This window comes from Arabidopsis lyrata, assembly GCF_000004255.2.
Source record: "Arabidopsis lyrata subsp. lyrata unplaced genomic scaffold ARALYscaffold_3, whole genome shotgun sequence".
Taxonomy (NCBI): Eukaryota; Viridiplantae; Streptophyta; class Magnoliopsida; order Brassicales; family Brassicaceae; genus Arabidopsis; species Arabidopsis lyrata.
Genome location: NW_003302553.1, coordinates 4,155,775 through 4,168,606, shown reverse-complemented (window position 1 = coordinate 4,168,606; position 12,832 = coordinate 4,155,775). Strand labels below are relative to the sequence as shown.

Genomic DNA, 12,832 nt, shown 5'->3' with positions numbered 1-12,832 from the left:
TCATCCAAATATTTTAATCTAATGTTTGCTTTCAATTTTTTTTTTTTTTTGTTTGCTTTCAATTTCTAACTGAAAGATTTCAATAACTCTTGATAAAATAATATAAACATAACCATTCTTAGTTTCTTACTTGACGCACAATTACTATGCATAAATATTGTGGGATTGGACTTTTGAATGATTTTATTATATAAAAGTGGGTCGTAGGCGAAGGTTTCTATTTTATCAACATAAGCACGGCCCTGTATTGACCTCTGGTTTTTGGTTTTTGATTACGATCTGGAGAAGATATGTGTTTTGCTACTGAGTTGTATGTGTATCAGAATCAATCATTCGTAAGCCATATATAGCTAAACCCACAGAAGCAGAAATTAAGCATCATTTCAAATTGTATTTTCACGAGTGTACCGGTGTACGTAGAAAATAAACATGGAACTATCTGTGAAATTTCTATTTATTAAGAGGTAAGGATATATCTACAGATTCACTCTCACCCTCAATGTTACAGAGTTACCCCTCGGGTAAAGAAGACAGAGCATTGCATTGGTAGTACATAAATTGCAAATGAGTAATGACCAACAATATAAACAGTTTATTTACGAAGACTTACAGTAAAATGTACAATGTTCAAGAGTGTCTCCAACTTATATAGTATGTACTGTAGTCCATATGCCGAAGTCAGAGATGTCAATCCTTAAGGAAAGGAAGACGAGTACCCGTAGTCCCCATGCTATCATCTGCTGCTTTTTGGGGGGATGAAGATGACAACGTCTTCTTGGTTGATCGGCGAGGAAGAATCTGAAGGCGCGGATTAAGGTGAGTGCCGAGGTTCTCAACTGCGAGTTGGTAACTCTCCACCAGCTCTAGCTGCCTAACTATTATGTCTGACCGTCTAGGAAGAAGCTCCACTGGTTCACCTCCCGGGATTACAATATATTCTATTGCTAGACGGACTTCCTGCGTTTCAGAAACATGGGTGTATCAGTAGTTATGCTCGCAGGTCTCCATAATCTATAATCACGGTATTGAGTCTTTTGTAACATGAGATATGGGAATGCTATAACTAATAGTTGGTAGGTCAAAAAGACTGATATGAGATATTTACAGGAGGGGGATGAGAGTTACCTCGAGGGCATCAAGTTCTTCTAAACTGGGTTTGCTCTCGGGAGCATCATCTTTGATCTCGATATCATCAACATAAGATTTCTCTATATTTTCAGGGGCAGAGCCAAATGATTCTCTTCCAAGGATCATTCGGACTGCCTTCACCATCTGAGCCATAGTAGTTGACTGCAAGGTAATAAACATGACGAAAGAAATGAATCAAATTAACGAAACAAAGGAATGCGCTGAATCATCATTAGCCATGCAAGAAGAAGGATACCTTAATGACAAATATCGGTAGCTTGTGTAATTTGGCAACACGACGGATCGACGAATTTTGTTTCAATTCAGAACTTGAGGCTAGTATGACATCTGCTTCTCCAACATCATCTGTCACTTCTATTTCGTCGTCTAGGCCCATAACTTCGGCTACTTGAAGGAGATCAGCTTCAAGGACCTAGAACACAATCAGAGGATACCACATCTATTGTTAGTATCTTTGGCTGTGTAAGATCAAGCTAATTTTCCAAGGAAGAAAGGACACATTTAGAAATTCGGGAAGAAAAGATCAGGTTCTTTACATTGTAAGTATAAACATGAACCGGTGAGCTTCTTGGGCTCTTGTATGTGTTACTGCTGGCCTTATTATACCGAATGGGAAGAAAATCTTCATCTTCATCGTCAGACAGCACTTCACTTGCGAAATCTCTGTTGAGCAATGGTGCAGGCTCCTCTTCAACTCTCTCCAAAGGAATGGGAGTCACTAACTTATGAGGAACATCGTCTTCGCCACGAATTTGACGGATCTCAAATAGAGCGGATTTCCCTATAATAACCAAGAACTTTGTTCGGTTTGGTTTTACCATTTGTTAACTCAATTTCACTATTAGGAGAGGAACTCTTTTAACTTACCAGCTAGTATAGCATCAACGGTGACATCTAGTCTTTGATGAACACGACACTCAGTTCTCGATATCATCTCTACAGCACAAGTAAATGTGGGAGGTCCTTTTCTTTCAAGAATTGTCTTCTGCACTTTTCTTTTCCTTGCTTCTTCATCACCAAGAGTCACACTCTGGGTAAAATAAATTCAAATTAAGGCTGACTCAGATAACAAGAGAGCAAAAAAGAAGAAGAAAAGTTGTTGTTTAAGGTCATACCTCAATTCCACCAATAAGAATCTGCAAAGAAGGATTTTTGATTATGTTGTCTATAGTCATCCCATGAGCAGTTGCAACAAGCTGAACACCTCGTTGAGCAATAGTGCTAGCAGCTAAAGCTTCAAGCTCAGTTCCTATCTCGTCAATGATGATTGTCTCAGGCATATGATTCTCAACGGCCTCAATCATAACCTGCATGAAGAACTTGTTACTACAGCAAGATCCTTTTGATTCCTTCCTACACCATATTATTACAAGGTTATAGAGTTGAGAGACGTACATCGTGCTGTAAATTCACATTTGGAACTTGCATCCGCCTGGCACGGCCAATTCCAGAATGAGGAACATCACCATCACCTCCAATCTCATTTGACGTGTCAACAATCACTACACGTTTCCTGTGTTCATCAGCTAACATCCGTGCGATTTCTCTATACAAAGCAAACCAATCTTGTCATATACCATGTATCAATCACAGTTTAACAGAAACAACATCACATTATAAGTTCTAACTGATGTACCTGATTAAAGTTGTTTTGCCAACTCCAGGAGATCCTATGACCAAGATGGATCCTCCTCCTTCTATCAAATCTCTTATAATTTCTGCACTTCCAGATACTACACGACCCACTCGACATGTTAGACCAATTACTTGCAGTTTGCGATTACGTATAGCGCTTATACGATGCAAGGATCTGTCAATCCCCGATCGGTTATCATCCGAAAAATCGCCAACCTAAATTCAAAACATTCATCTCCTTATCAGCTTAAATTCATCAAAACCTTTTGATTCAAACACAGAAGAGACCATAATCAGTAGAAGCAATTCTTATCACTCTTCAAGAACTGCAATAAGCTAAAACATTTGGGAAATTAGTTGCATGTGTTAGATCAGAGACACACACATACTTTTGATACTGCAAGCTCCAGATCCTGGTGTGTCACAGGCTGCTCTGAGATCACCCAATCGCCGGAAGGGAATCTAGCAAGTGGCTTTCTCCCTAAATCCATCACCACTTCGATCAATTCCTCAATCGCCTCGTGCTTAACTAGCTCCTTCCTCGTTGCCGGAGGAAGAATCTCGAGGAAAGCGTCAAGCTCCACCGTAGGCGGAGCCATCTTCGGTGACTTCCGAGATGAGATCGACGCAGAGTTTGACGAATCAGCTGACGGTGACCGAACATCGAAACTGAATCCATCAGATGGTCTCCGTACAGGAGACGGTGACGACGCCGGAGATTTCGATGAAGAGATTCTCTGACGCGCACCACGTGTTCGACGGAATGAGGAAGAGGAATCGGATGAAAAAGCGGTTGCGGTGGCTGAGATTAACCGGCGGGAAGCTTGCCATGAGCTGTTGATGTCGATTAGAACTAGCCGCGAGTTCAACGCCCTCATCTCGATAATTAATTATTTAATTATGTATCTAAATAAAAAATGAATTAAATAAAAGATTCTGTTTTTTTTTTTCGTTTTAGCTACTGCTGTGTGCGTAACTGCGTATGTCTGAAAGGGAGAAATGAAGAAGCTAAAAAGGAAAAGCTACGGAGGAGAAGAGCTATGAAGCAGAAAGAAACGACAGCGTTTTGATTATTTGTTTTTATTTTTTGGAATATGATGATGCGTGAAGACTGAAAGTCTGAAACTAGTGGAAGATTCCAAAGGATCAAAGCATCTAATTACACATAAACTGCATCTGTATAGAGCAAGGTAGGGTCCATTGTGGAGGGAAAGAAGATAACATAGCCGTTTAAGCAACTGGTTCAGGTGATGCCACGTGGAGAGTTGGACAATCTTGTTGACACGTGTCTGACAAAGAAGCTACCGTTTATTGCCTGTTTCTTTGGAACTCTTTGACAATTTTAGCCCAAAGGCGGAGTTCGTGTTTCTCCCACGGCAGATGAAAAAAAACTCGTCAACTTTTTTGCTCTGCAAATTGAGATTTGAACCAAAATTGCTGACTAAATTAAACCAAACAAAAACCAGACTAAATTAAATGAAATAAAGGTCAAACCAAACATTGTGAATCTATAAAGACGGTTCCTTAATTTCTTCAGTCATCTTCGTTTTTTAGCTGAATGGGCTTTAAGTTGCTTTACAACAGTAGTTCAGGATTGGGCCTTCTAATCTGGTCCATCCAGAAACCCACGTGATATTCACTAAAAAAATTAAGGGTTTACGTCCACGTGAGGCCCATAAAATTTTTTGTTAAATAATTAATATATAGGTATAAACGTAACAAGAATAGCAAACCGACCTTAGCTCAGTTGGTAGAGCGGAAGACTGTAGTGGGTTATCCCAAAGAAATCTTTAGGTCGCTGGTTCGATTCCGGCAGGTCGGATTTTTTATATTTTCTTTCACTTTTAAATTATGTGGGACCCACACTCATCCATCTTTTGCTTCACATTCAACTCGCGTGCCTAACCGTCGATCACAACGCCTGACGTTATCTTTATTGTAACGTAACAGATTCACCCACTATTTCTCAAATTTCGCAAAATAGCCCCAACTTTCTCGGGCACGTATCAGAAGATCTTTCTGTGATATTTCCTGCCACGTGTACCTTCTCTTCTCCCCCAAATTGTTGTATACAATCTCGAAAAAGGAAAAAAAATAGAAGCACAGTTGGAAAAAAAAATGGAGAAACTAACTTTTCTCAGCTTTCTTTTGCATTTCGTCGTCTTCATCGCTTCAACGTATCCGTCTTCATCGTTTCTCTTGAACGATCGCACCTTTGAGAGATCAAACTTGCCGTCAACGCGCGCGGAGAAGCTGATCCGGGAGCTAAACCTTTTCCCGCAGCAGGATCTGAATGTGATCGATGTCGCTGATTTGCCTCTCACTGCCGCGGAGGGATCGGGGATTGTTGAACGGAAGTTCGTATTCCCGAATATACTTGCCGATAATGGTGGCGCAACTGTCGAAGATTTAGGTCATCATGCTGGTTATTACAAGCTCCCAAAATCTCGTGGCGCAAGGTTTATATCTAACTCTAGATTTTGGTTTATGCATCTGTACATTTGTGTTCGCGAAGATTCAGCATCTGATTTGTTATGGTTCGTTTACAATTTGCAGCTAGCTCTTGACTAGGTTGTGTTTTAGTTTGATTTGAACATTGAACTTTTGGTGACGTTTTTTCTAATTAGAATCTCAAAGTACTGTTGATTTGCTTTGTTTTTTACTTGTTCGCTTGGTGTGTGTTAGCATGTTCTACTTCTTCTTCGAATCACGCAACAAGAAGGATGCTCCTGTTGTGATTTGGTTGACGGGAGGGCCTGGATGCAGCAGTGAGTTGGCTATGTTCTATGAGAACGGTCCTTTCAAGATCACTAGTAACATGTCTCTTGCTTGGAATGAGTATGGATGGGATCAGGTATAATTACTTTCTATTATAATCCTTGTTAACGATTTCCCAAACCGCCTTAATGCTCTCTATTTTTGCACATGAGAGTTGATTGAGAATTTGTCTTGCAGGTTTCCAATCTTCTATATGTTGATCAGCCTGTTGGAACTGGTTTCAGCTACACGACAGATAAAAGTGATATCCGTCACGACGAAACTGGAGTTAGCAATGATCTTTATGATTTTCTACAGGTTTGGTCACTGGATCTTCTCTTCAATTCCTTTTTCTTCTTCACTTTTCTGCTTTCAAACTATGAATTGGATAAACACCTCTGTTAGACACTTAGACTGTTTTCGTTTTCTTGAGTTTCAAAAAATGGGAATCTGCCTATGTTTGCTTAGCTGTAACAAGATCTTGATTATGTTTGCTGATGTTTACCTCAGGCTTTCTTCGCAGAGCACCCTAAGTTGGCAAAAAACGACTTTTACATTACTGGAGAGTCATATGCTGGGCATTATATTCCGGCTCTTGCTGCCCGAGTCCATAAAGGAAACAAGGCTAATGAGGGAGTTCATATCAACCTAAAGGCATGTGACTATTTCTTGTTTCTCTCTTAAGGTGTTAATGGAAGTTTGTAGTGCTCACAAGTATAACCTTGCAGGGATTCGCCATTGGAAATGGGCTTACAGATCCTGCACTCCAATACCCAGCCTATCCTGACTACGCTTTGGAAATGGGTTTAATCACGCAAAAAGAGCATGATCGTTTAGAAAAGATTGTCCCACTGTGTGAATTATCAATTAAGCTTTGTGGTACTTACTCCTCTATTCCTTATCAATTTATCTTTAAAATTGCCCTGTGTTTGATGAATCCTGAATCCTTGTTTTTGTTTTTCCAGGAACTGATGGCACAACTTCTTGTTTGGCATCATATCTTGTTTGCAACTCCTTGTTCAGTGGTGTAATGAGTCATGCTGGTGGAGTAAACGTAAGTACAAAAGAACTGTTCAATTTTATTGCATCAAACACAGGGCAATTGCTAGATAAAATTCTTTCTGGCAAACCATTTCTATCCTCACTTGTAGAAAAAAATTGTGTTTAATATTTCTGCATTTGAAGTAAGGGATAACTCATAAGAGTAACAACGCATTTTCTTGTGTAGTATTACGACATCAGGAAGAAGTGCGTGGGAAGTTTGTGCTACGATTTCTCAAACATGGAGAAATTTTTGAATCTGCAATCTGTGAGGAAGTCGCTTGGTGTTGGGGACATAGAGTTTGTCTCCTGCAGTACTTCAGTCTATCAGGCAATGCTTGTAGATTGGATGAGGAATCTCGAGGTTGGAATTCCCACACTCTTGGAAGATGGAATCAGCCTCCTTGTGTATGCTGGAGAATATGATCTGATCTGCAACTGGCTCGGTAAGTTCCAAAACATAGATAATCAAATCCAGACATGAAGATAATGAAATAGATAGAATTGAACGGTTGAGTGAAACAAAATTGGAGCAGGTAACTCGAGGTGGGTGAATGCAATGGAGTGGTCAGGGAAAACGAACTTTGGGGCGGCTGAACAAGTTCCATTTATGGTGGATGGCAAAGAAGCAGGCTTGTTAAAGACTTATGAACAACTCAGTTTCCTCAAGGTCGGCTTTTCTTACATAATAACAACAGTCTTTCTTTGGTTCTGCTGGTTATCTCATAGTAAGTAACAACAACAAAAGGTTTGGTGATTTAAACATGAAAATACAGGTGCGAGATGCAGGACACATGGTTCCAATGGACCAGCCAAAAGCTGCATTGAAAATGCTGAAGCGATGGATGGAGAATTCGCTTATCGAAGATGCTACTGTTACTGTGGCTGCTCAGGGAGGAGAGGAACTGGTTGCTCAGATGTGATCCCATCTTCTTTGCGTTCCGTGAAAACCAAAAGCAGCAAACATAAAACAATGTGTGAGCAATTGACGTTTCCTTCTGTAATTTGATCTCATATTGTCATAAGAAAGATACAGTATATGTAGGGGTTCCCCAATTCCGTTATAAAATCAAACTCTCCTGACACCAAAAACATATTCTAAAAGGAAAAAGTAATTACCACGAAGTGTGTTTTCTATGTTGGTTTCCGAAATATCGAAATGTATAAAACAAAACTTAAAGAAGTCGTTATACAAAAATAAAACTGCGGTAGACTTGCAAGTTAATAAACTGGTTTTGATGCGGTTTCTGTACATGACACATGGCAAAACATGATTGGCTCCAGGAACGATTTTATCTAACAAGCAAGATAGAGATGAGATTAGGAGACAAGGAGCAATGTCGATTTCTTCGTTGGGGTCTGCAATCTCAAGGCCAACTTCTTCATCATCTTCATATACGTACTTAGTAAGCTGTTCTCGCATCTTTGGCCTCGCTACCTCTTCTTTGTTATGGACAAAGAACAAACCTCACCACACAAACACAAAGCTTAAGCAGCAAAAGCCATGTGTTAGAAATTCAGCTCAAGAGATTCCACAGACACTTGAGGAAGACTCCAAGTTTGTACCTTTAGATCCTCAAGATCCTCGATTCGGCCCTCCAGTCAGTTTTTTTCACCCTTTTAATCTTTGTTTACTGTTGATAGATAGTCTATAATGATAACAAACACTTTGATTCTATCTTTTTATTTGCAGGTTTTGCTGTTGCTTGGCCTTCAACTTCATGAAGCACAAAAGGTGATATATAGATGGAAATCACACTTGGCAAAGCTTTTTGAGTCATTGGATTAATCCATCGTCTTTTAATGCAGATACAGGAGCTTCTGAAGGAACTTGATGGCGAATTCATGGAGGTTATCTGAATTCTCCCTCTCTCTGACTCTTGCAAGATCCTGAAACTTTTCGAGATTTCATAAAACCTTATGTTGCTTGCTGTTTGGACTCCAGATTGTTTTCTGTACAGAAGATATGATCCCACGCTCGTTATGGGAAGCAGTTAACACAAAACAGCCTGACCTGAACAGAGTGAATGTATGTGGCTTTCAATTTCCATTCAGGTACTTTTGTGTTGTTTCTTACATATATAGATCCGCCCATACAGGTCGCGAAGTCGCTGCCTCGGATCTGCTTTTTATCTGGTTTGACAGGAGAGGAGATGATGATGTTCATTGATGCATTTCCAGAAACTGGTACCTACAAAATACATATTCAAAATGAAACTTAGGACAATAAAAGGAAGACTCTAACGCATGTCGTTTTAAAAAACTGGTGGATCAAATGCAGGGCTGGAACCAGTTGTGTTTGCAGCTATGGTTCCGAACAGTGCTGATAAACCTATCTTTGAGTTAATTGAAGAAATCATGGGAGATCATGAGTTATTGGTTAGTCAATCTTGAAAATGTTGCAGCAAAGTCAGCTATGGTCTTGAATCTTGATATGCATAAAACAATGAAACACTTGTTCTCTATGCAGACCGGGAGCGGTTCCAGCTGAAATTTTTGAGTGAGGAAGACAGCAGGACAGCTTTAAAAGTCTTCAGGTTTCTGCAACATGACTCTAAAAAGTTTTTTTGCATTACCCAAAGTATATTGTACAAGAGTGTAGTCTTCAAATGAGATGCACAAGAATGCAATCATCAAATTATGAACCGACACAAGTTCCCTTATCCTAGTGAAAAGGTCACTTGGACAAATATCCAGAGTCATCAAACAAATCTAAAATGAAGACAAAACCAGCTCAATATGTTTTTCTCTGATTGGAGTTGTTTCAAAATTCACATACCTGAAAATGATTGAACTATATTATAACTCAATAAATTGCAGAGATACAATGGATTGTTGCTTAAGAGTGTACTCTAAAAATCAAGAGTTTGGGATATGTGAGAAAATCCATCAAGAATGATATATTAAACAACAGTGTGTCAGTTTGTGGTAAAACGATCAACTCGAAATCTGAAAAATTGGAGGAAGAACTAAATCTGATTGAGCAGCAGACCAATGAGCTAGTTAATCAGCGTGAATCTATCAGGCAGTTAATCCAGGAACTATCTGAAGAGCTTGTTGCTAAAGAGATGGAGTTTGGAATGTGTTGTAGAACCAAGTAACCACTTGAAGTTTGGCTTTACCTAATCCAGGAGAAATTTGTTCTGGAAGAAGTGCAGAAGCATCTTAATGAAGAATTGGCTCTGAATTAAGTCAACTTGAATGGCGGCTTCCAAGAACTGTGGGTTCTGCTTGCCATGGCATTCGGCTAGTGTCTCTGTGCATACTTGTGCCTTGGCAGGAAAATAAGCAATTTTGCCATCTTTGATAAACAAGAAAATGACAAAAAAAAAAAGAAAACAAAAAGAAATTCATACAGCTATTTTCAATTGTGAAGTCTCAGTGGTTCTTGGGTGATGAATAAGAAGCGGTGAGGGGGAATCTGGGATATATAGCGTGAAAGAGAAATGCACAAGTTTTTGATATAAACCATAGTTGTTGTTTTAGTACACAGAGACATCGATAGAATAAATGCATTAGCTCATCATCATCCATGCTTTGCTTTGCTTATACGTATGTTTGATCAGCGGCATACATAGATCAAGTATGTATGTAAATTTTAGAATGATACAATTGGTTACAGTTCAGTACTTAAAAACAATCGTATTAGGAACCGCAATTTTTACAAGCCCGAAAACGATTCGGCCCAAGGCCCAACAGGATAGAGATTAAAGAAATTATAGCCTATTGAACACCCCTAAGCTAAGGCTATACTAATAACAATTGTGCCGACTATGTCGCCGTTGAGATATGTCTCTGCGCTGGCATCACGCGGAGGGAGAGGGCTTCTCTCTCGCCGCAGTTTCTCTACATCCGCCGTTAGCAAAGGTAAAGTTAAGATCAAAAGCTCTGATTCCTCATAAAATCTTATCATATTAATATTTTTTCTAAAAATCTTTTGTTAAGGAATGATGGAGAGATTTCGCAAACTTTCCAAACCAGTTGGAAGACTGACTGCGGGATATCTAATAGGTATATATATATATATATATATATTCTAATAGAGAGACTGAAAGAATTGTTTTTACGATCTTAATATTTATTTTCTTGAATATAATGATGCTTAAATTTTCGTCGATAAAAATTTCGATTTAGCATATCTTCACCTTCACGATCTGGTATCAGCGCATAGGGAGAAGTTAGTTAAGGAGGAGCTGGAAAAAGGTAAAAAAAAATAAGCGATTGTTTGACATTGTGACCATTTGGGATAAAACATTACTGGGTTATTGAAAAACCAAACACTAAACTTGAATGTGTTTTTCTCTGATTTGCAGTTGAAGAAGAAGAAGCAGGCGCAGCCTGATCTGATGAATTAAAATAAGATATGTTTGTGTCTTTGATCTGAAGAATTCCAAAATAAGAAATGCAATTTTTTTCTTTAGAGTAAGACAATTAGGATTTTCTTTTTCCTATTTATAAGTTAGATTTTACAAATTTTCATATCTTTTATATTATCAAAATATATAATTTTATTTACATCATCTTCATATTTTTACAATTTTTTTGTTAAGTTTATATTTTTAGTGGACATACATTCAATCTTTTTTTGTCAACTGATATTATATATATGGGATAACGAACATTACAAACTAAAACTCAAAAAGAACTACTGAGAAAGTGAGCACCACAACTCCAGTCTCGAGACACAAACAACAAGGCCATTTAACAACTAAGTAAATGCCTAAACAAAAGAATGAGCTCCAAACAACTTAGCCAAATCATCCAAAAACTCAAATTCAATCAGAGGTAAACGACTTTTCCTCTGCGAAAATACCTTCCAACCAAGAAGGAGAACCAACCGCAACATAGGATTGAAGCCTTCAATCATCAATCACACTCTTCGCAATCATAAAAGCACCTCTGTTTGGAGACGAGTTTTACAAAATATATTCAATCAAAATATATACTTAATTTTAAAAGATTTGTTTTAATAAATATAATGATATCCGTGCGTAGCACGGAAGAGAATACTAATAATAATAAAGCGCACGAGAAAAAGGAAGGTATTTTCGCGGTTGTGCCGACTATGTCGCGGTTGAGTCACCTGAGATCTGTCACTGCGCTGGCATCACACCGAGGGAGAGGGCTTCTCTCTCGCCGCAATTTCTCTACATCCGGTAAAGTTAGGATCAAAAGCTCTGATTCCGCATAAAATCTATCATATTTTTTTTTTTTCTAAAAATGTTTTGTTGTTTTTGTTATCTGTGATTGTAGATGTAGAGACGAAAGTATTGGTGGAGGTCAGGAATATGAAGAAACAGATGCTTCTTCTCTGGGGATATTTATCCTGTGGAAGTATGGGCTACCTTGCTTGGGGTAATCTTGTGATTATCCGTTTATTATCGGTGGAGAGATTATTCATTCATTATTCCTTAATTTTTTTTTTTCATACCTTAGAGTCTATTCAATTACACAATGCTCTCGAACAGGCGAGACAGGTATGAATTCATTGTTTCTTTTAGGATATATATAACATTTGGTATATAAGGTTTTCGAAATAACATTTGGGATATAACATTACTGGGTTTTCTAGATAACATTTGGGATAAGACATTACTGTTTTATCGTAAAACCAAACACTAAACTTGAATGTGTTTTTCTCCGATTTGCAGGTGAAGAAGAAGAAGAAGCAGGATCTGAAGAATTAAAATAAGATATGTTTGTGTGTTTGATCTGAAGAATTTCAAAATAAGAAATGTGTGTGTACCTTTTTATTTCTCTCCAATACAATCAATTTGCCTTTGCTTTTGTTCGAATGTGTGATTTCTGATTATTATTGATGCTTCGGCTTATGGTTAACAATCTCTTGATATCATAATTCGTTTTTTCAAGATCCATAAACCAAACTATATAATGTTTCTTTCTCTGATTTATTTTACTTCTTCTACATATACTTTGCCTTTAATATGCAGCAAAGTCAGCTATGGTCTTGAATCTTGATATGAATAAAACAATGAAACACTTGTTCTCTATGCAGACCGGGAGCGGTTCCAGCTGAAAGTTTTGAACGAAGAAGACAGCAGGACAGCTTTGAAATTCTTGAGGTTTCTGCAACATGACTCTTTTAAAGTTTTTTGCATTACCCACAGTATATTGTACAAGAGTGTAGTCTTCCAATGAAAAAGTAAGATGCACAAGAATGCAATGATCAAATTAAGAACTGACACAAGTTCCCTTATCCTAGTGAAAAGGTCACTTGGACACATACCCA

General features: G+C 38.3%; 4 protein-coding genes and 1 non-coding gene across 7 annotated transcripts; 4 read left to right on the top strand and 1 right to left on the bottom strand.

Annotated features, from left to right (window-relative positions):
• Nucleotides 1–436: 436 nt before the first annotated feature.
• On the bottom strand, nucleotides 437–3,968 carry LOC9320860 (uncharacterized protein ycf45). The gene is made up of 9 exons (XM_002882621.2): nucleotides 3,174–3,968; nucleotides 2,786–3,000; nucleotides 2,545–2,695; nucleotides 2,265–2,456; nucleotides 2,017–2,179; nucleotides 1,686–1,930; nucleotides 1,385–1,561; nucleotides 1,126–1,290; nucleotides 437–957 (listed from the first exon to the last, which is right to left on the bottom strand). Exons 1-9 carry the CDS (start codon nucleotides 3,660–3,662, stop codon nucleotides 688–690), a joined length of 2,067 nt encoding a protein of 688 aa, XP_002882667.1. The 5' UTR covers nucleotides 3,663–3,968; the 3' UTR covers nucleotides 437–687.
• A 548-nt stretch (nucleotides 3,969–4,516) lies between these two features.
• On the top strand, nucleotides 4,517–4,606 carry TRNAY-GUA. The gene is given in 2 exon segments: nucleotides 4,517–4,553; nucleotides 4,571–4,606. It is a non-coding gene; the product is annotated as a tRNA-Tyr (tRNA).
• A 102-nt stretch (nucleotides 4,607–4,708) lies between these two features.
• Nucleotides 4,709–7,707, top strand: LOC9320859 (serine carboxypeptidase-like 49). Its single transcript, XM_021030827.1, has 9 exons — nucleotides 4,709–5,243; nucleotides 5,470–5,638; nucleotides 5,740–5,859; nucleotides 6,052–6,195; nucleotides 6,270–6,420; nucleotides 6,507–6,595; nucleotides 6,770–7,028; nucleotides 7,119–7,252; nucleotides 7,359–7,707. Exons 1-9 carry the CDS (start codon nucleotides 4,903–4,905, stop codon nucleotides 7,503–7,505), a joined length of 1,554 nt encoding a protein of 517 aa, XP_020886486.1. The 5' UTR covers nucleotides 4,709–4,902; the 3' UTR covers nucleotides 7,506–7,707.
• A 46-nt stretch (nucleotides 7,708–7,753) lies between these two features.
• On the top strand, nucleotides 7,754–12,824 carry LOC9318733. Of its 2 annotated transcripts, none has more exons than XM_021030830.1 (7): nucleotides 7,754–8,183; nucleotides 8,276–8,317; nucleotides 8,392–8,433; nucleotides 8,528–8,611; nucleotides 8,682–8,769; nucleotides 8,864–8,961; nucleotides 12,599–12,824. In XM_021030830.1, the coding sequence occupies exons 1-7, from the start codon at nucleotides 7,920–7,922 to the stop codon at nucleotides 12,617–12,619; spliced, it is 639 nt and encodes a 212-aa protein (XP_020886489.1). In that variant the 5' UTR covers nucleotides 7,754–7,919; the 3' UTR covers nucleotides 12,620–12,824. The 2 variants fall into 2 exon arrangements, with proteins under 2 accessions (XP_020886489.1, XP_020886488.1); XM_021030829.1 differs by lacking the exon at nucleotides 12,599–12,824 and adding an exon at nucleotides 9,053–9,333.
• Nucleotides 11,521–12,423, top strand: LOC110229829. Of its 2 annotated transcripts, none has more exons than XR_002333198.1 (4): nucleotides 11,521–11,743; nucleotides 11,836–11,937; nucleotides 12,019–12,059; nucleotides 12,234–12,423. XR_002333198.1 is itself a non-coding variant. In XM_021030831.1 (4 exons), exons 1-4 carry the CDS (start codon nucleotides 11,561–11,563, stop codon nucleotides 12,267–12,269), a joined length of 357 nt encoding a protein of 118 aa, XP_020886490.1. In that variant the 5' UTR covers nucleotides 11,521–11,560; the 3' UTR covers nucleotides 12,270–12,423. The 2 variants fall into 2 exon arrangements, 1 of the variants encoding a protein (XP_020886490.1); XM_021030831.1 differs by having other exon boundaries at nucleotides 11,521–11,738.
• Nucleotides 12,825–12,832: the final 8 nt, after the last annotated feature.